The sequence below is a fragment of the Lissotriton vulgaris genome, chromosome 4_1 (genome assembly GCF_964263255.1).
Source record: "Lissotriton vulgaris chromosome 4_1, aLisVul1.2, whole genome shotgun sequence".
In the NCBI taxonomy this organism is placed as follows: Eukaryota; Metazoa; Chordata; class Amphibia; order Caudata; family Salamandridae; genus Lissotriton; species Lissotriton vulgaris.
In genome coordinates this window covers 1,591,752,908-1,591,773,189 of record NC_141691.1, presented here as the reverse complement: position 1 = coordinate 1,591,773,189, position 20,282 = coordinate 1,591,752,908, and the positions used below count along the sequence as shown (strand labels likewise).

Here is a 20,282-nt window from a genome sequence, read left to right as displayed (position 1 = left end):
AGGACCCGGCTGTTTGATTTACATGCTCTTTTAGAGAGAGACCTTGATCCAAACGGACACCCAGGTTTTTCACCACCTGCTTAGGGCTAGGAACGGGGCCCAGATCTAAAGGCCACCAGTCCGGTGTCCACAACAGTGTGGCTTCCCCAAAGAGCATTACCTCTGTTTTTCCTACATTACACTGCAGGAAATTAGAGTCCATCCATTGTGATACAGCCCTCATGCCTTCTGAAAAGGACTGTTTAACCGCCTTGGTTAATGACTTAAATGGGAAGAGAAGCGGAGTGTCATCAGCGTACGACACTGGGATGAATCCTTATGATCTCATGAGGCTGGCCAGGGGGCCACGTAGATGTTGAAAAGTGTAGGGCTCAAACATGAGCCCTGTGGCACCCCCTTTGTAAGCTCTACGGGTGTGGATCAGAATGAACCCATACTGACACACTGTGTGGGGCCCGATTAAAAGTTCCTCATCCAGGACAGCGCCGAACCCCCGAGCCCCACCTCCTCCAAACGGCTGAGCAGAATGTCATGGGATATCGTATCGAACGCTGCGGACAGGTCCAATAGCACCAGAATCATAGAATTCCCTTTATCCTGGGACATTCGGATGTCATCAGTCACCGATAGGATAGGAGAACTGATTCGGTGCTATAGTTGGGCCTGAATCCGGACTGGGAGTGATCCAAACCTCCAGTTCACTCAATAAAGCTCGACTGATGGGTGTTGACGTGCTTTTCCGTTAGCTTGCTCAGGTACGGAAGAAGAGATATGGGTCGGAGGTTGGATAATTCGGTCCAGGGGATGCGAGAGTTCTTATGAATGGGTCTCACCTGAGCCATCTTCCACTCCTGTGGTACCTGGCCCTCCTAGAGAGAAAGGTTGACAAGAGACTGGATCATAGGACCAAGTGACTTGCCCAAAGATGGCACAACTCTTACAGGAATAAGGTCTAAAGGGATTCACTCTTGATTTGACCAATAAGAGCCTCTACCTCACCCAGAGACGCTGCAGGAAACTCGGTAAGCTGGATGGAATTAGTGGCCCCCCGATTCTGTGGTGGCAACCTAGGGCAGCACGTAGGAATACTCTTTCTGGTGATCTTATCATAGATCATCTCTATCTTGTTGGTAAAATATAGAGAGATGTCATCACATAATTGTTGTGAGGACAAATCAAGACTCTCACAGGCTGTAGGCTTAGTGAAGGATTGAAGGATCCGATACAAAACCTTGGAGGCATTGCCTGCCTCAGTTAGTTGTGAGGCAATGTAGTTCTTTCGAGCCAATCTGATGTTTTTATGATATGTGGCCAGGGCAATGTAATAGCGTTTTTTATCTTCCTCAGAATGAGATTTTCTCCAGACCTTTTCTAGCTTCCTGCAGGCTTGTTTGTGAGAACGTAGTTGGTCAGTATACCAAACTTCTTGACATTGTGCGGGACGCCGCCTACATGGTTTCCTGGGAGCTATGGAGTCGACCGCGGTGGAAATGGCAAGATTAAGATTCTTTGCCTTGAGCATCGAACCCCTGGCAGCAACGATAAGAGCCAATCAGTCAGTCAAAGGGATCACTTTTGGGGCGGAAGAACATAAAATCTCTATATTCACAAACAACATATTGCTTCCACTGACAGATCCACAAAACTCACTGAACATCCTACAAAACAAACAGACTATTTGAAGGGGTGGAGGGCCTTTGTACAAATCTATGAAAGTCCTTCCTCCTCAACTTAACTCTGATATGGAGGCTCTTATCCTTACAACACCCTTCCTAAAGGCAAAGAAAAGCCTTACCTACCTAGGCATTAAATTGACACCTAAGCTCTCACAATTGTTCCAGGCTAAATATCCACCACTATTGAATAACCTAAAGGTCAACCTATAGAGATGGGCTCTCATATATCTATCATGGCTGGGTAGAAATTATGCAGTTGAAATGGTAGTGCCAACTAGATTTCTCCATCTGTCCCAAAGCCTACCTATTGGACTTGAACAGGCGTGTCTCCCATTCAAACTACTCCAACGCCCCAGATCTGAGGGAGGACTGGGTCTTCCTGACTTTAACCTTTACTATAAGGCGGCACAACTCAGGGCCATCACAGAGTGGGCCCAGAGGGAATCAGATAGCACTGGTTACATATGGACAGGGCAATCGCCGGAAGGGTCATCTGTCATCTACAATGGAAACCGAAAGCTGATCTCCCTATCAACAACGTTCTTAGAACACCAACTAGAACAATCTTGAGGGTTTGGGACAAAGGTCTCTGGAAAACAACATGGACGACCTTTACCTCCCCCTTCACCCTGATTCATTACAACCCAGCATTCCCCCCGGAATACAACTGGGACCATTCTAGGTAAGAAGGGAGGGAGGCTGCTTGATTTTATCACACCTCTTCCACAAATCAGACATAACTTACCTTTGAACACTGCCAGGAAGATTTCAACCTCACAGGGGTAATTCTTTTACTATCAACAACTACGGCACTGGGCCTTAGGTACAGCCAGATACCAGAGATGCGGTCACAAGAGAGCTCACCCCATTAGAGAACTTTGTAAAGAAGAGAAAAGGTACTAAAGGCATTATTTCATTTGTGTATAATCTCTTACTTTGCACAACAAAACCCCTCATTTCGCTTTTTGGGAACGAACACTGGGTCACAGCATCTCAGACGGAAATTGGCACACTCTGTGGAGGGACATACACAAACACAACCAATCACTAAGTCTTTAGGAAGCACATTACAAAAGCCTGTATGATTGGTTCTTATACCCCACGAAATTTAAAAAATACTTTCCGAATACTTCGGACCTATGTTGGAGGGGCTGTGAGCTAATAGGTAATCTCAGTCACAACTGTAGGACTGCCCGATCATTCGCCCATTCTGGGCCGAAACGGTAGCTCAAATTAAAGAAATCCTGGGATATCAGATACCAGATACACTGACTTTCGCACTACTGGGGCTTAGATCTGACTCCCTGAACTACCAAACAAAGGCAGATCGAGGCATTTTATGGCTATGTCAGGGGGCAGCAAAGATGGCAGTGGCGGCTGCCTGGAAGAAACTGGACGCTCCAACCCTGACCCAATGGCATGCCAGTCTCTGGCAAGCGATCACTATAGAATGGATGAGCGACATTTTCAGGGATGATATAAAAAACTTCAAATACGCATGGGGACCCTTGACTAGTTATCTCTCGAAAGGCCTACCGTTCTTATCATGCCCAACAAGAAAACGAGCTCTTCATCTCTTCCAATTTTGATTAGCCCCTCATGGAACATCTGAAACAATCCAAGAGCTCCCCTGGCCTCACTATACTCCCAGCCACCCGAACAAATGTTGGTAACAACACTAAGTTCCTGAAACCCTGATTGAGTACCTAGTTCTATGTTTGTTTATTTCTTGGTTTATTCCTTGTAGGTATAAGGGAGGGGAGGGGGAGAGGAAGTGAGGGGGTAGGGTTTGTTAAGGGATAAAATAAGAAATAATAAGGAAACAGAACCATTGGTACTGAGTCCGGAATTGTTTCTGGAAATCGCACAATACGACGAAACAATGGTCCGCATGTACTGAATGTACCTTAACAATGCTGCTGGAAAAAAGAAATTTGACCAAAAAAATGCCTTCATCACACATGGGGAAAAACTGCTTCCACTTCAGGGAAGAGAGAAGTACTTTCTACCAAGGCGGTTGAACTTGTACATATTTACAGACCTACTGGGGGAACTGCACTAAAATCAAGTAAACTTTGAGAAATTGGTCTTTCAAACCAAAGGTTGTTAGCAGAACATCACACAAATATGGGGGAAATGGTGGGTTCAACTCATGTCATACCAAGTCAGACATTTACAATTAGCGACAACCACTCAGGAATTACCTGGCCGCTTAATGACCTATAGGAGAGCCTTTTAATTATTGTGGAAATAAGGTAGGTTATCTGTTCAGATGTATATCCAAGTCCATATGAACAAATGTCTTTATGTTTTTGAATGCTCTGCATCATTTACACATTAAGCATAGTAGTTTGTTTTAAAATGAAAGTGAAGACGACAAAAACGTATTTACAGTCATCCAGCTAAAAATAAGTTGTTAACAACTGGTTTATTAGGTCATGTCAGAACTTGCACATATTTACAGACCTATTGGGTTAACTGCACTAAAATCAAGTAAACTTTGAGGAATTGGTCTATCAAACCAAAGGTTGTTAGCAGAAATTCACACAAATATGAGGGAAATGGTGGGTTCAATTCATGTCATACCTACTCAGACATTTACAATTAGCGACAACCACTCAGGAATTACCTGAACGCTTAATGACCTATAGGAGAGCCTTTTAATTATTGTGGAAATGGATACCCCGGCCAAACTGCGCAAACTACATGCCCTGCTCCTACTATACGCGAAGCGGCAGGTTGCGGTACTTTGGGGGAGGAGGAGGGAGCCCTCGATTGGGGGTTGGCTTGCGGACGTCACCTATGGTAACATGCAGCTGTGTACATTCTGGTAGCTTGTGCCCCCGCCTCGCGACCTCGGGACATCTGGGAACCGTTTTTGACGTGGATTAGGGGACAGTGTGAGCTAGTTAGGAAGGGCGTGGTGGGGGCGCAGAGAGCACAATGAGTGGGAGGAGCTTCTTGATGGCAATGTCTTGCATGCGGACCCTGGATCCTACCACCTGATGGCTTAGATGGGTAGGATGTAAGTTTGATTTGCCTAGTATAATAACTGTAATGCGTTATATTGATCCATGTAGGCCATATTTAAATGCTTGTACACCACCATCAGAGAGGTTGTTGATTACTGCGTTTAGTACTTCTATGTATTAGTGATGTATGCATGACGAGACCAATTAATGCTTTACACTTTGCGATGCAAGAATTGATAGTGCCATGATCCATATTGCTGGAACAATGTACTGGCCTGTTATGTGGTTGTACGATGTTTGTACTTTAATAAAATGCTAGTCCATATGAACAAATGTCTTTATAATTCTGAATGCTCTGCATCATTTACACATTAAGCATAGTGGTTTGTTTTAAAATGAAAGTGAAGACCGCAAAAACGTATTTACAGTCATCCAGCTGAAAATAAGTTGTTAACAACTGGCTTATTAGGTCATGTCGGGATTAACAAAAATGTCCTGCCCTTGGTCTGATCCAACAATTACTGCCTTAACTTAAATCAACTGAATGTAGAATGGCAATCATAACAATCATCTGTGCTGCTAATACTTACAATGACATGCATTACATGCGAAAGACTATTAACACTCCTAACTCCCAGCCCTCAAGCAGAGATGTATCTCCGATATGTCTTCAACGTTGCTCTCACTGTAAATACATGTTATAGGGTTTTGATAGAAGTCGGTCTCAAGAGTTCTAAAACCATACAATAAGCAACTGGCTTTGGTCAAGTTGGACAATTAATAGGACATTTAGATGTCTAGGGCAGATACCTTCTCTATATTCTGAGGCTAAAGAAAAAACATCAGCAGTCATTCGAGAACTCTCTCCCTGTAACCTAAATAGTCATGCTAAATATTCCTACTGCTAGCACCTGCCAAATTCCTATCAGGAAATCTATGACTGATGTCCTTCATCCATTGCCACCAATATACTTTTTACAGAGTGAAATAACTGTACTATTTGTTTTCTCTTTCTTGAATGTAGTGTGCAGCAAATCAGATGGGACAACCTAAGAGAATGACTTATGGGGATCTAGGTAGGGCGCTGTCATAGATACGTCATACATATGTAATCACATTTGTTCAATCTTTTATCAGCTTGGGACATATCTAGCAGGTAGGCAACATAGTCCATTACCCTTCACAGAGTTTTGTAAATAAGGTTACTCAGTGATTGTCTTCCTAATATGCTTATGTCTGTGTGGTGTGATTTTGTGAATATATCTTATCACGCTATTCATCTATTTCCCTAGCTCCCTTTCCCAAGCTATTTGGCATACTTTATATTTCTACTACTGAACAAAACTATCTCTATATCTCGGATATCAGTTATGTAGCCCTTGTCTTTTCCCCAATGCAATCTTTCAAAGTGTACTTGAGACCTGACAGCCCAATGTCTAACTTGGCTTTGACAGTATCAATGTTGTTGCTAAGTTTTCATTCATTCAAATAATGTAATCCCTTCCTCCTTATACACATCCCTATCTATGTTCATCCTTTTTCCTTCCACACATCAAATCTCTTGCAACTTAATTCTGTTGTGAAGTCATACTTGACTCTGAATAGGACGAAAGAAAAGGGAAAGGTAGTGAGCTTTTGCTTACAATTATTTTTGTGCCACACTGCCTGGGTCACTTTGGTGATTGGGGAGACGCACCACCCTTTTTAGGTTTCGACTTGCCGAAAGCTGCGCAGCAGCGTTTCGCGCAAGGCGAAATCTTTTGAGAAGAGTATGTTGGCTTAGTCCCGCCTCTGTCTTCCATTGGCTAGCTCCATAAATGGAGGCTAGCCATTATAAGACAGATCTGTCCGTCAATGCCGGAGCAGATTCGGGGGCGTTAAAGCGATTTTTAGGCATTCAGCCCCTTTGGTAACATCATTGCGGTGGTGGGCGGTTCCTATTTTTTTTGGGGGGGAAGGTTTGTTTTGGTCATTGCAGGCCGACCGCCGCTGGAAGAAGTCCAGGTGAGTGCTTTTTCTTGCCTTCTGCTTTGCCTTGCCGTTTGCCGTTCCCGTCCCCCCTCCCGCTGTCCGTGCCTTTCCCGCCCCCTCCTGCTGTCCGTGCCTTTCCCGCCCCCTCCCGCTGTCCGTGCCTTTCCTGCCACCCCTCCCGCTGTCTGTGCCTTTCCTTGTTTTTCTTCATTTTAATGTTTCCTGTCAACAAGGCCAGTTCTCGACCTTGTTTAGACTTCTGCTTGTTTATCCAGTCCCCGTCTGAGATCATTAAAGTCTTATCCATTTTTGCGAGTCTACAACTGTTTGTTTTAAAGGTATGTACACAGACATCCAGATCAATGTCGACCCTTTCTCTTGAGATCTTCTGAGGTGAGGTAAAATGCTGCAGCTGGGTAGGATTCTCGAGGAGGGAAGGGGAAAAACAACGTTCTCAAGTGCCTTGCACACAAAGGGCTCGCCATCTTCCGAAGCTACACAATGCTGGGACTCCCAGATTGATCTGTATACTCACCCTCCTTAATAAGACCACATGAATACCCCTCCACGTGATCCCCGGTTGGTCATTTTCTTTCAGCCTAAGAGCGCTTCTCTGGTAAACCAAAACAATAGAAAATAAGATAAAGCCGTTCAAAAGATCTAAAGTCCCGTTTCCAGAGCGCAACCAAAAATATAGGATCACGATTAGCTTATTGCACAATAGGAACATCGTTAATTAGCAAAGTTGCACTGTGCAGCAGTCACTCAGTAAAACATTCCTATCCGTCCCATTCGTTTACGGCAGTGCAGTTTCACGTTTGAGGGTTTGACAGTGCAGGAATGAAACTAAACTATTGCTAACAATATACATAGTGAGTGGTCTTTGAGTCCACCCCGTTCAACCTCTGGCTTCGACCTGCTCTTTCCGTGACTTACTGGAGACTTTGTCAATCTAACTGTGACTTACCCTAGTGGAGTATATTTATCTCTTACCTAATGCAATTGTCAGTTTTTCGCTTGGGTACTTGCACTGAACTTCAAGTATAGCGCTCTCTGCTTCTGTTTAGTCCCATCTGTGTGTCTCAGTATTATGTGTGAACGCTGTTGAAGTGGCAAAAAGTTTGAAATAGCCTGCAGCTGCCTAAATGAACATAAGTCCAAATGTGGAGTTATCTGCACATACATCTACATTTCTTTTCTATAGAGTATATCACCCTAGCCGACATGTAAGACAGCTCTCTGATAAACGAAAAACATTTGTTCCCATGTGGTCAGTAAAAGGCAATATCATAAACTAAAAACAAATACTATTATTTACTGTTATAAAGGTTTATATCACTCTGAAATCACTGCAGTCACCCTCCTTATAGCTGCCATCATGGAATGTTTTAGGATCTAGGCACCCCTGGCCAATCCAAGGGTGCCATATCATCCCTCCACCCTTGTCCACACCCTCCTGCACAGCATTCTGGGGCAAACCAAGATGGAGACTTCAAGATGTCTTTGGAGAGAGCTTCCCTGTGAGCCTCTGCCCACCCCTTCATGACATAGCTGCCTGAGCTCATCTCACCCTAACTTAAAAGGTGAGCCTCTCCAGTGTTGGCTCTAGCGGTCTGGCCCACCTTCTTTGTTCCAGTGAGTCTATGGGACAATCTAATTAACAGGTGCAGTTTTGTCACCAACTCTTCCTTTTTACAGGAACAGGGTCAAGCACTGTTAATTACTGTATTGTGTGGATTGTGTAAGATGGTACTCTCTCTCACATACACAACCCGCACAGGTGCACCCAGGCTTGGGAGTGCAGAGTGACTAGGGAGTGCTAGGGAGTGCAGAGTGACTAGGGAGTGCAGAGTGACTAGGGACTTCTAGGGAGTGCAGAGTGCAAGGGAGTGCAGAGTGCAATGGACTGCAGAGTGTGAGGGAGTGCGAGGGAGTGCAGAGTGACTAGGGAGTGCAGAGTGCTAGGGAGTGTAGAGTGACTAGGGAGTGCAGAGTGACTAGGGAGTGCAGAGTGACTAGGGAGTGCAGAGTGACTAGGGAGGGCTAGTGAGTGCAGAGTGACTAGGGAGTGCAGAGTGACTAGGGAGTGCAGAGTGACTAGGGAGGGCTAGGGAGTGCAGAGTGCTAGGGAGTGCAGAGTGACTAAGGAGGGCTAGGGAGTGCAGAGTGCTAGGGAGTGCAGAGTGACTAGGGACTGCTATGGAGTGCTAGGGACTGCAGAGGGACTGCAGAGATTAAGCTAATGACAATGTAAATGACAATGCCATTTATTTATCTGTTTTCAAAACCAACACATAAATACAAATTTTGTCATTTACAATGCCAATAGCTCTAACTTTTCCAAAGGCGAAACCATTGCATTGTAAATGCTTGTTACCTGTGAGGTCTGTGACCTATGGGCAATTGACTTTGAAGCGATCTAGAAACCACCACTGTCTCTTGTTTGACACTATTCTGCCAAAAAACTGAGCTGATTCTCCTGGTAATAGCTAGGATGTCTGGAGTCCCTTTCTTCCCTCTTTTTATGTGCACTATATTTAGCTTTCTGGATTCAACTGATAAGCATTTACAATGCAATAGGTCTAGAAATTACGAGTTTTTGAGTTATTGGCATTGTAAATGGCAATGCATTTTAGAAAAAATTAAAAGGCATTGTCATTTAAAATACCAAATTCAACATCTATGGCATTGCAGAGCGCGGTGTCCATGAAGCAGGCGACATGCTCATTAAAGTAAAAAAACAAAAACAAAGAGAGAGTGCGGTGTCCCTGAAGCGGGCGCCGTGCTCATTACTAAAGTTAATTAGAAGGAGCCCTGCCCAGCTGCCTCCTGCCACCAAGCACCTTCGATCCCGCAACTCGATTAATTTAAATTAAAGAAAAGCAGCGATCTGATTTTGTACGAGCTGCGGCGGCCCATCCTGTAGGTGCGTGTGGCACATTGTGAAAGTTGCACAGTTACCCAAAAAAACGGCTGCCACTGAGATAATAGCGTGTAGCACAGTGCCAGTGCTGCCGACTTTGAGGTGGGGATTTAGGGTTTGAACCTTGGTGTCCGCTCAACGACCTGCAAATCTTTTCAAATTATGTAATTTCCAAAGTATTTATTTGTGCAGATCTTCTAATTTATATTAAAGAAAAGCAGGGATCCCGCATCTCTACTCATATAAATTAAAGATTACATTTAAAAAAAAGCAGCAATCTGATTTTGGGGGCGCTGCAGTGGCCCATTGTGGGTGCGTGTGGCACATTGTGAAAGTTTCAAAGTTTTTTAAAAAATGGCTGCCATAGCTTAAGCTCGTCTCCCACTAGTGGTCTTTAGATTGATTAACCAAAGAGTTCTCCCAAAGGGCTTATGTGAGCAATACAGTAAGGACAAGGGAAAACGGCCAGTCCTTATGGGCGGTAACAAATGGAGACAAGGCGGGACTAAGGAGGGACTAACAAGCCTCATAATGAATCGGAAGCTAACATTTACGGATGACATTGACAAAAACCAATTAAAAATATGGGCTGATAATGGGCGGGGCTTCAAAGTCATACTCTACTACTGCATGTAGTCAAGTCAAATTAGTTTAAAAAAAATGGGCTAACCTAGAACTAATTGCAATACAAAATCCGCCATATTGGATGAGCGTGTCATGATAGAGTGGTAGACTTTTCACCATCGTTTTCAACAGAAATTTTTTAATAAGAATCCACTCACAGAAATTGTATTGCAATTAGTTCTAGGTTCCACAACAAATTGACTAGTCTAATCCCTCGCAGAGTGAGCGGGGCATGCGCGCTGTCGCAAGGCTCGACCTACAAATGCCCTCCTTCGGAAATTGCCTTTATCTGATCGACCTATTGGACGTGGTCATATGGGACAATCTGACTGAAAAGTAAGTAGTTTCATTCCTCCTACACCCTCTGCCCCTCCTCTTTCTTGTTTCCTTTCAACTCTATCAATGCCACTCCTCCGTCATCCTTTCTGCTCTACGTGCTTTTTGTCAGCACAGTAGCACTCCCAGAAGCGATATGGAGGCGAGCAAGCAACCCACCTGTCACTGGAAAATATTAAATGATGTATGCAAGAGACACAGAGGGTAAGGGGAACTTAATAGGAGCTGCTGGTTAAGGGATTCCAGGCAGGTAGACCCATGGAGGTTGGCTCTCTTCATTATTCTGTGTCTTTCTAGCTCCCATCATCTTCCACTCCCTGGGTTGGTGTCTTACAATATAGCCTATGCCTCTGATACCACTGCCCTCTTCTCCCACCACTCGTGCATGGGCAGGCCCATGCATGTAGCTAGTTACAGCCCTCTCTTTTGCAACACTTTCCCTGCTGGGCCTGGTCGTACAGGATCTTGATATAACTGGCGGCCCGTGACTGAGCTCCCATTCATAAGTTGTACTTGCACTGCTAGACAATAACTCCCTTCCTCGCATTCCCCTAGCACCTCCGATGAACTTGTGGCCACGAAGGGTTGTGGGTGATCTTGTTTAGAGTAACAAGAACATCCATCCGTCACTTTTGTTGCGAGCCCTCAACTACAGCTAACAATCCTTCTTATTAGCATCACGAAAGGTGAAAGAATGTTTCCAAAGCTCCATTTAAAGGAGATCAAAAAGAAACAGCAGAGGTTCCCTTTTGTCACGCAGTTTGTAGTTGAAGTTAGAACAGATTTTTTGTCCCTGTATGTATATGTGAGAACATGCCTCTCAAAATATAAGAATGAATAGTCGTTGTGTACCTTAGGAATGAACTCAGATGGCACATTGTCATTTTAAACGGATTCCTGGAGGCCGTCTAGTATGTATGAAAATTTGGAGTTTTACAGTTCAAACCAACTCTTCACACAAATTGATAATGGCTTGGGCAGAGCGTCCCAGGAAGGGCAAGGTAGATGTCTTTGAATTAATGAAAAATGATAACATCTGTATGCATGTACTGGCACTCTAGGCCAGAAAAGCATAAACACAAGGCCGCTAAGTTCCCATGTTAGGCAACAGCAGCCTACCAGATCTAGAGAATTCAAAAGCGCTGCAAACAAGAACGTAAGAAATCCTTTCAATCACATTAAAGTATTATTATTATTATTATTATTATTAAGCTGTTTTATAGCGCGCACAATTACTCCGGAGTATCCTGGCGCGGAAAGAGGGGAACAGTAGACGCAGAGCATAGATCAGCAAACATACTAGACAGCTATTCTAAACAGGTGAGTCTTCAGCGCTTTTTTAAAAGCAGTGAATTCGTCAATGCAGCGTAGAGCCGCAGGGAGGGCGTTCCATGCGCGCGCGGCCTTTACAGTCACAGAGTGGCCTCCCAGCCGAACACGCTGGAAGCGCGGGACCAGCAGCAGATGTTGAGCTGCTGAGCGTAAATCTCTGTTAGGGAAGTACCGCGTGAAACGTTTCATCAGATAGGCAGGGCCACACCCATTGATGGCTTTATGGGCCAGAGTCAGAATTTTGAAGGTAATACGATGCTGAACCGGCAGCCAATGCAGGCTCTCCAGATAACTTCTAACACCGATCCACCTGGAGATATTCCCCAAAAGTCTGGCGGTGGCGTTTTGAATAATCTGGAGCCGCCCGATCAGATAGGCCGGTGAGCCACTGAACAGGGCATTGGCGTAGTCCAGACGCGAGAGAATTAAAGCTCTCGCGACTGACTCGCAGGCCGGGGCAGGCAGATAAGGGAAAAATTTTCTAAGAGACTTCAGAGTCCCAAAGCAGCCACCAATGAGCCTCTTGATGTGCCCCTCAAAGCGGAGGTCTTCCCCAAACCAGACCCCAAGGTTTTTAGCCAAGGTGTTAGAGGCACATGGTGCAGGAAAGCACTTTTTTTCAGGAAAAATCACTTAAGATATATGTAACAATTCAAGTAGGACATGAAATATTTAAAATATATGAAAATGAATAGTGTGCATTCTTCACTTAGCAGAAAAATTATCCAATTAATGTCTACAGGAATATATATTTCAAAGTATTATACAAAGTCAGGAAGATTTTTGTAGCACCAAACTGAATTTAAAAAAAATTATTAATTACCAATTTTGACAATTAATAAAAAAAAATACCTATTGTAAATCTCAAAAAAATGAACAACGAAAGCAGGAAATCCGAATTATAATTATTTCCATGAGATCCTTCACTTTCCCTCCCCAAAAGAAGTCATTTAAAGCTCTCTGGTTCGATACTGCTAATTAGATACACTTCTCCTCTGCATGAATTTCAAAGAAGAAACACAGTTTTGATTGTTTTCTGTTCTTTGCCTCTATTTTCAGATTGTCAATGGTGTGGAAAACCATTGCTAGTATTAGAAGACTACAGGGAGCAATCTTCACATATTCTGTACATGCCACAGGGAAACGGCCTGAACAATGTGGGCAGAGCCATGTGTGCCAACCACCTTTGCCTTAACCACACATATATGCCTTAAGACTATGCGCAGTCTAGATGCTGGAATGGGCGGGGGAGGGACGGGGTAGGTGTTAGAGCTAAAGGCAGGTGACATAGGCTGTGATCTTTACCACGCATCGAAATTGCGTGGTAAAGGTTTGCATGGTAAAGGAATGCGATGTTCAGATGTATTTGTTATTTAGGCAGCGTAGAAGAGGCACGTGTGGTTTAGCCATACATGCCTCTGCCATACAACTCATGCCACAAGGCGTTTGGGCTTCTGCACCAGGCACAGTCCTGCACCACAGTTCTTCCATGGCATTGGCCAATGTTCACATGAGTCACCTTGTGCACCCATGCTACACTGCTGCCTTCTCACTTTTATCGTCGCTGGATGATTAAAATTGGTTTGCCCTGGAGTTCACCTTCTACTGTAGCCTCATGGTCTGCAAATTCCACTGTCTCTATGTGGATCACTGTCCATTTTGCGGTTGCTAAAATAACAGCAGTTTCAGCTCTGACAACAAGTTCAAGGCCCAAAATAACTGTGGCACCTGCTCTGGCAAGTATTCCACTTGAATGGGTCCGGGGTTCCCAGAAGCTGCACCAATGATATCTCCTATCCTCTACAACTGACCACAAGACAGAGGCTGTCACCAATCCGACACACTTTCTGTGGCCTCACAGTCCTCTCACTTCTCTTTCGGTGTGCAGATGACTAGGAATTTTTTCAGTTAGTCTCCATCGCCACAGCTTCTTTTCATTGTTTATATGCTGGGCCGTTGGCGACTTAGGAGCAGTCCGAAATGTAATCAAGTAGTGGAGAATGAAAGCAGTCCACACTTCCTGGTTTGTTTTCTCTTTCAGATGGCAGCAGGGTAGATGGATGATCTGGGCTGCTGCTACTCCTGCCTTCCCTCCCACCAACAGAAAAAAGTTTCTCAAGCAAGTGGGGATGGCTAGGGAGGGGCAAAGGGCAGGAGCGCTGCTCATAACCCCTCCCGTAGCCCCACCAACATGCATGATCCTTGTATGGATCTGGGAGGGTCTATAGAGTACCTCCCAGGAACAACCACTATGCTTCATGGGTGATACAGATGCATATGAGGTGTCCCAGAAGTGAACAGAGGGTTCCCTCATTAAGAAGTTTGCTGATGTTCAGAGAAGAGGAGGCACCAGCAAACTTCTTCACCCCACTCCCAGCCAGTTAAGGATGTTGATGGCCAACTTGGAGGGGCTGGGGAAGCTTGTCGGGCCCCTTCTATACACTATTCCTCTGACGTGCTTTCATGACATATGTTTAAGTCAGCATGGCAGTAAAATGGTTAAAATGCTTCCATTATACACTCTTGTAACACTTCTCTGTGCATGCATAACTGAAAAGCACACAATGTTAGACAAAAAATAATAATACCTTTATATACACTCAAATGGAAAACATAACTGCATGCATTTTAAATATATGTAATGAAACATAAGCAACACTGTGGAGTTCAGCAAGTGGTAAAGTATTCCTAAATTACTGCTAGTGATAATTGTGTACTACTACCTGGTTTTTGGAGCTGTTGCGATTGGTCTTCTAATAGACCGCCTAGGGAACTCATCATCATAATCTGTTGATACGTCTCTTTCTTGCAACTCCCTGAGGGGCCTGCAATAATATTGATAATAATTTGTGAATTCATGAGGCACTCTTATCCAATCATGTTTCAATTACTTGGTGTTCAATTATGTTACCCAATTAAAACAAATATTCATTTTTCAAAAAGATACGCGTGCAACTAGTGTGTGAAAGACTCAATAGGTTAACTGTATTAGGACTAGAACCTGTAACCCTCAGAGCTACTACGACCCTACATGTGGTGTTCCAACAAGATGAACAACTCTGGCTTGTGGAATGTGCAGATCACAGTGGCAAATCCATCCATTTTATTCCAGAATTTCAGATCGGCTTGATGTACTACAAATGTGTGATTTGTGGCATATCTGGTGATTTGTGGCTTTCAGTAAGAACAGCCCTTAAGCCTTTATAGTTTCTCCAAACATTTTCAAAACATGCAAGACATCAGAGTAGAAAACATTTCAGTTGAAGCGTGTCTACTCAGAGTTCATTATCAATTTTAAGTGCTTCATCACATCATCACATTATGTTACTAAAATTGAGGCTCCATTACTTTTCTATTTCTCACTAGGTTTCGATTGTGCTGTGCTTGTAAAATCTTGTGTACTTAATATATCTTAAAAAGGGGATTGTTATCAGTTCCTATAGACAATTTACTGTGTTCATTCGCTTTTGTGGGGAACTTTTTTCTTTTGTTAACTTACCCTGGTTGCACGCATTTACGATACTTTTAATCAAGCTGTTTACACTGTTTAAGCCTCATTAATTGTCAAAATAAGTACTCTTCCCACGGAAAAGGCAAGACAACTTCTAAAGGTATGCTGGAATACTTGCTTTTTATTACTTCGTTGTGAAAAGCAGATGCTTTAGCCTTAGAACGTTTGTACCATTTCCTATTCATACCTCAATACCTTTCTTTGCACTTTGTAGGCATTTCTACATAGATTTTTTCAATTTAACCTATTTGGTTATTATGATCAAATTCTAAATGTTGTAATAAACATTGCACGTTAAACATAAAGTTACTATACAAGAGCTATGCAATATTTTACTACGAAATAAGCAGCCAAAAGTGCAGTTACCTTGCAGACAACAGGGCCATGATTTGAATGGTGCAGCAGGTGAAGAGGTACTGGGCCCAAAAGATGTCAGAACTCCTCTAAACACTGAAAGTTATCTAAGGTCACAGGTAACAAGTATAATTGTCCTAGGTGCAAGTATACTGCAGCAGATGACATACATATGTTTATGGAGTGTCCGAGAATTAAACCTTATTGGATAGAGGTATGTACATTTTTGAAAGAAGTGCTGGGGAAACCAATGGAAGTAAGTACCAGCATGAAATTCTTTGGGCTTACGAATGATTATCACTTGAATGCACCTAGCTTTAAGTTTGTTTTATGTGGTCATTCTAGCAAGGCGAGAAATATGTAGGATGTGGAAATCAGAATCCTCCCCAACCTCTGCCGAATATTTAAAGAATGTCATCTACACCAGCGATTCAGATATGGCCTGTGACGAAAGAAGTAAAGTCAGGATTTGGTCTGCATTGTTGGATTGGAGGGAGAAGGCAAGTGAGTCCTATGATTAAGCCAATTTTGCTGTTGGTCCTGGTCTCCTTAGTAACATTCCGGTTTCCCCATGATGGCGTCCTTAGCGGTCAGTGGGCCGCTATTCGTGTTTAGGACAGGCTGCTTGATTCCCTTGTGTTTCTCTCCTTTCAGTTGCAGAGTGTGAGCCTGCAATTAGCGTTTGTCCGATGCTTATGGGGACTGCTCAGCACGGCCTGGTAATCCCTTGCTTTGTTGTCAGTCAAGGTCTGATATGTCCAGTCGCCAACCACCGGTCTCCTCCTCTCAGTCAGTATCAAGCGCAGGGTATCCCCCTACTGTGACAGTGTGGTCCCTAGTGTTGACTCTGATCACGATCACTATTGCGCCCTCACACCTGTCCGGCTACATGTTGGTAGTATGGCTCACTGCAGGGTAATGCCCTCATATACGTTATGGCGCCCTTGCTTTATTATAATATTGATGGCTCCTCCACGTGTTCCTGTCTCCTGATTGATTGCAAGCGCACCCTCCCTAGCCTCCAGACTCTTGAGTTCTTCCACCGTTCACTGCTGGGGCCTCAAATATCACCCAGGGATATTCGCTTCTCTCCTCTGCAATGAGCTGTTGAGGGCGAGACAACCAGCCTGTATTGCGTGCCGTGGCCGTTAGCGCTGTGTAGCGTCCACGTAATGGCGCCACTTAATGGCCGTACGGAGGAATTTTCCCTACTGCAGTGGTGCACTCGCGCCTGCAGCCACGATCTTTTCAGGCCGCCTGCACTCCACTATCCGGATGAAGCAGGCGTGGCCCAGGGCCCGGGCAGACAGGTACCACAATGATTATAGTGTTTACTATTGTACCAGCACCACCATCTTAGCCTGTCGGCCCAGTGCCCTTGCGCGCGCCCGGACCTTGCATGCGTTTTTCTGCCAACTCACACTTCCAGGAGAGACAGAGGGGCGCCCATGTCACAGCTTCACCTCACGTTATCTCGCCGCAAAGCTCCGCTTACCATGTATTTCTCAGCTCCGCTTCTTCTAAATGTGTGCCGCTGCATGTACCCGTGGGTTCCCGGGTTCAGCAAGGCATTTGGACGCAGGATAATTAACGGATTACAGCCGGACTGCGAGAGTATCACACTAGGTCGGCCATTCCGTACGTGCGCCACTTAGCGTCCGTGTGTAAGCAACTTTGCCTGACCAGTTCATCCATAGTGCATTGCCTTTGGACAAAGGGTGTGGATACCTGGATGCGAAGTTTGGGCATTTTGCGTTTTGGTGCGTGGCGAACAGATCGATGTCTCGCTGTCCCCACATGTGAAAGAATGGAAGAAGAACTGGAGGATCAAGTTCCCATTTGTGGATCTGTTGTGTTTGACGATTGTGCAGATCGGCTATTTGATTGTGTACTCCTGGTAGATGTTCTGCTAGGAGGTATATGTTTCGTGGAATGGCCCACCTCCAGATACTTTGTGCTAGACGGGATAACTGGAGAGAGTGTGTCCACCCCTGTTTTGTATGTAATACATTGCTGTCATGTTGTCTAGAGATGCGGTTGAAACGACTCCAATGCTAGAGAGATTGCCAACAATTCCAGGTAGTTGATGTGGAATTGCTTTTGTTGAGGGGTCCATAAACCTTGAGTGGTATGGTGTTGGTGATGTGCTCCACAGCTGGAGAGTGATGCATCTGTTGTTAGCACTAGTTGTGGAATTGGCTCGAGGAACGACTGTCCTTTGACAAGGTTTTTTGTGTTCCACCACTGCAGAGAGCGATGGGTGTTGTCGTCCACCAACACCAGATCTGTTAGTTGACCTTGAGCCTGGTTCCACTGACGTGCTAGACATTCTTCTAATGGGCGCATTTGCAGTCTTGCATGAGGGACGAGAAAAATGCAAGATGCCATCATTCCTATTAGCTGCATGAACACTCCTGCAGGTAGAGTGTGTTGGTGGTTGAAATCTTTGAACCAGTGTTTGAAAAGCATTTATCCTGATGGGATTGGGATATGCTAGTGCTGTGGAAGTATTCACTGTTGACCCTAGATATTGTTGCATTGTAGACGGTTGGAGATGGGATTTGGCTAGATTTACTGTGAATCCCAGACTGTGAAGCAACTGTATTGTTTGAAGTGTGTGTTGAACACAGCTGTTGTGGGGGTTTGCTTTTATGAGCCAATTGTCTGGGTAGAGGAAGACATGAAGTGTGTGTTGAACACAACTGTTGTGGGAGTTTGCTTTTATGAGCCAATTGTCTGGGTGCCGAAAGCAGCCTCTGGCAGATGGTGACTGTAAGGCTCCTGAGCCAGGCGTGTAAAGGTAGCAGAACACTAGTATTTATAGCACGTGACGCAGTGTCTGCTGCGTCCAGTGTACATTTGATTGAGGTATTAGTAATAAGTTTGTCTTCCTGTATAAAGTCATCAGCTTTGTTCTTATATTCTGGGGACAGATGTTAAATGAGCTATTCTAGCTCATCATTGTGATCCCTATCATATCTTACTAGAAGGACTTGTGTGCTTGCTATTTTCCATGAATTAGCAGCCTGGGACGCCACACGTTTACCTGATGCGTCTGATAACTTAGAATCTTGGTCAGGAGGTGGTGTGTCACCTGACCCTTGGAAGTTTGCCCTCTTACGTGCATAGGCCACTACTAGTGAGTCTAAGGGAAGCTGGCCCTTAATGTAGATAGGGTCACTGGGGGCTGCAATGTATTTTTTATCAACTCTGTGGTTAAGAACCCTAGCTCTGACTGGTTATTTAAACACCTCAGGAGCATGTCTAAGAAGGCCTTGTAGCAAGGGTAAGACGTGAGTAGATTTTTGTGGTTCGGCAAAAGTCTCCAATAAAAAATCTTCCTCTACAGGGTCTGAATGAAGTTGGACTTTGTGATATATAGCTGCTCTGTTGATTAGTTCTGCAAACCCCACATTGTCATCCGGTGGGGATGGTTTGGAGGGGTAGAAATCCGGATCATTTGTTAGATCAGGATCAGTGTTATAATGATGCCATGGGTCTGGCTCCTGTGGTGAATTATCAGGACCTAATGGCATTATGTCTTCATCTAATTGTCCATGCCCCTGTGAATCATCACTATCCTGTAACTCTGAAGAGTGTGGTGGTGAAATAATTAAATTTGGGTTACCAGGTGGTGGAGGTGAAGTAGGTGGTGAAGTGTTAGTAGCTATATGGATTTTCTTTGGAGGAACTGGAATTTGTGGTAAATGTTCTGGTTTCCTCTTTGTAAGTTGCTTGGTGACTATATGACCAGTCTTGGGGTGAATAAAGATAGTAGTCTGTTTTAGATCTAGAAAGAAAAGCTCTTCGGACTCAACAGGCTTGATTGGCGTTGAAGATTGGTCTTTGGGAGCTGCTTTTGGATGTTTTGGGACATTGTCCGGTATAGAAGATTTCCCCAGTTCCGAAATTTTTGGTGCTTTGTGTTTTGATGGTACCAGTCTTTTCTGTGTGTTTCGGTGCCGCGGATTTATCTGTTTGCTTCGGGACTGAGGTTTTATCCAGCTGTTTCGGTGCCAGTGGTTTATCCGGCTGCTTCGGCGTCTATGCTTTGTCGAGTTGCTTCGGCGCTGATGATTTACGGAGTGCTTCGGTGCCGAGGAATCTTTTATAGATTTTGGTGCCGATGGAAGACGTTGTGGCAACTTGGACGACTGGCCCTTTGGTGCAGAGGGTGTTTTTTCGGTACCGGATGGTTGGCTTTAGCTGGATGGCTTTTGTTTCTCTTCCGGTGCCGGGCCTGGGGGAGGGGCGTTCGAAGTTTTAGTACGGTGTGAACCTGAGCCCGAAGGCGAAGGTGTTACCGGTGCGATTGGTATGGGCTTGGTCGGGGCCGGGGTTTCAGTACTCACTTCCCTTTGAGCCAGGGTGATGTCATTTTCACTGTCGGAGACATCTGCTTCGGGTCCGGACTCTCTTCTGGCTCCGGAAGGTTGTCGGGACCTGAATGGAAGATGTCCGGAATGGAACCTGTGCGTCGCTGCATGTCGCGCATTGAGCTCGACGATCCCGGATGGTCTTCTTTGATTTACATGAGAGGCAAGCTTCACAATTGTCCTCTCGATGTTCAGGAGAGAGGCACA

At 44.7% G+C, this 20,282-nt stretch overlaps 1 protein-coding gene across 6 annotated transcripts in view; it reads right to left on the bottom strand.

Moving 5' to 3' along the window:
• The window catches only part of CSPP1 (centrosome and spindle pole associated protein 1), a 1,363,238-nt gene that overhangs the window by 948,270 nt on the left and 394,686 nt on the right, over positions 1 to 20,282 (bottom strand). For 4 of the 6 annotated variants that reach the window (XM_086965839.1, XM_086965840.1, XM_086965841.1 and 1 more), the window contains one exon: positions 14,558 to 14,659. The exons of the other annotated variants lie outside the window; for them this stretch is intronic. In XM_086965839.1, coding sequence (XP_086821965.1) covers positions 14,558 to 14,659 — 102 coding nt within the window. The remainder of the gene's footprint in view (positions 1 to 14,557; positions 14,660 to 20,282) is intronic. 6 annotated transcript variants of the gene reach the window in all.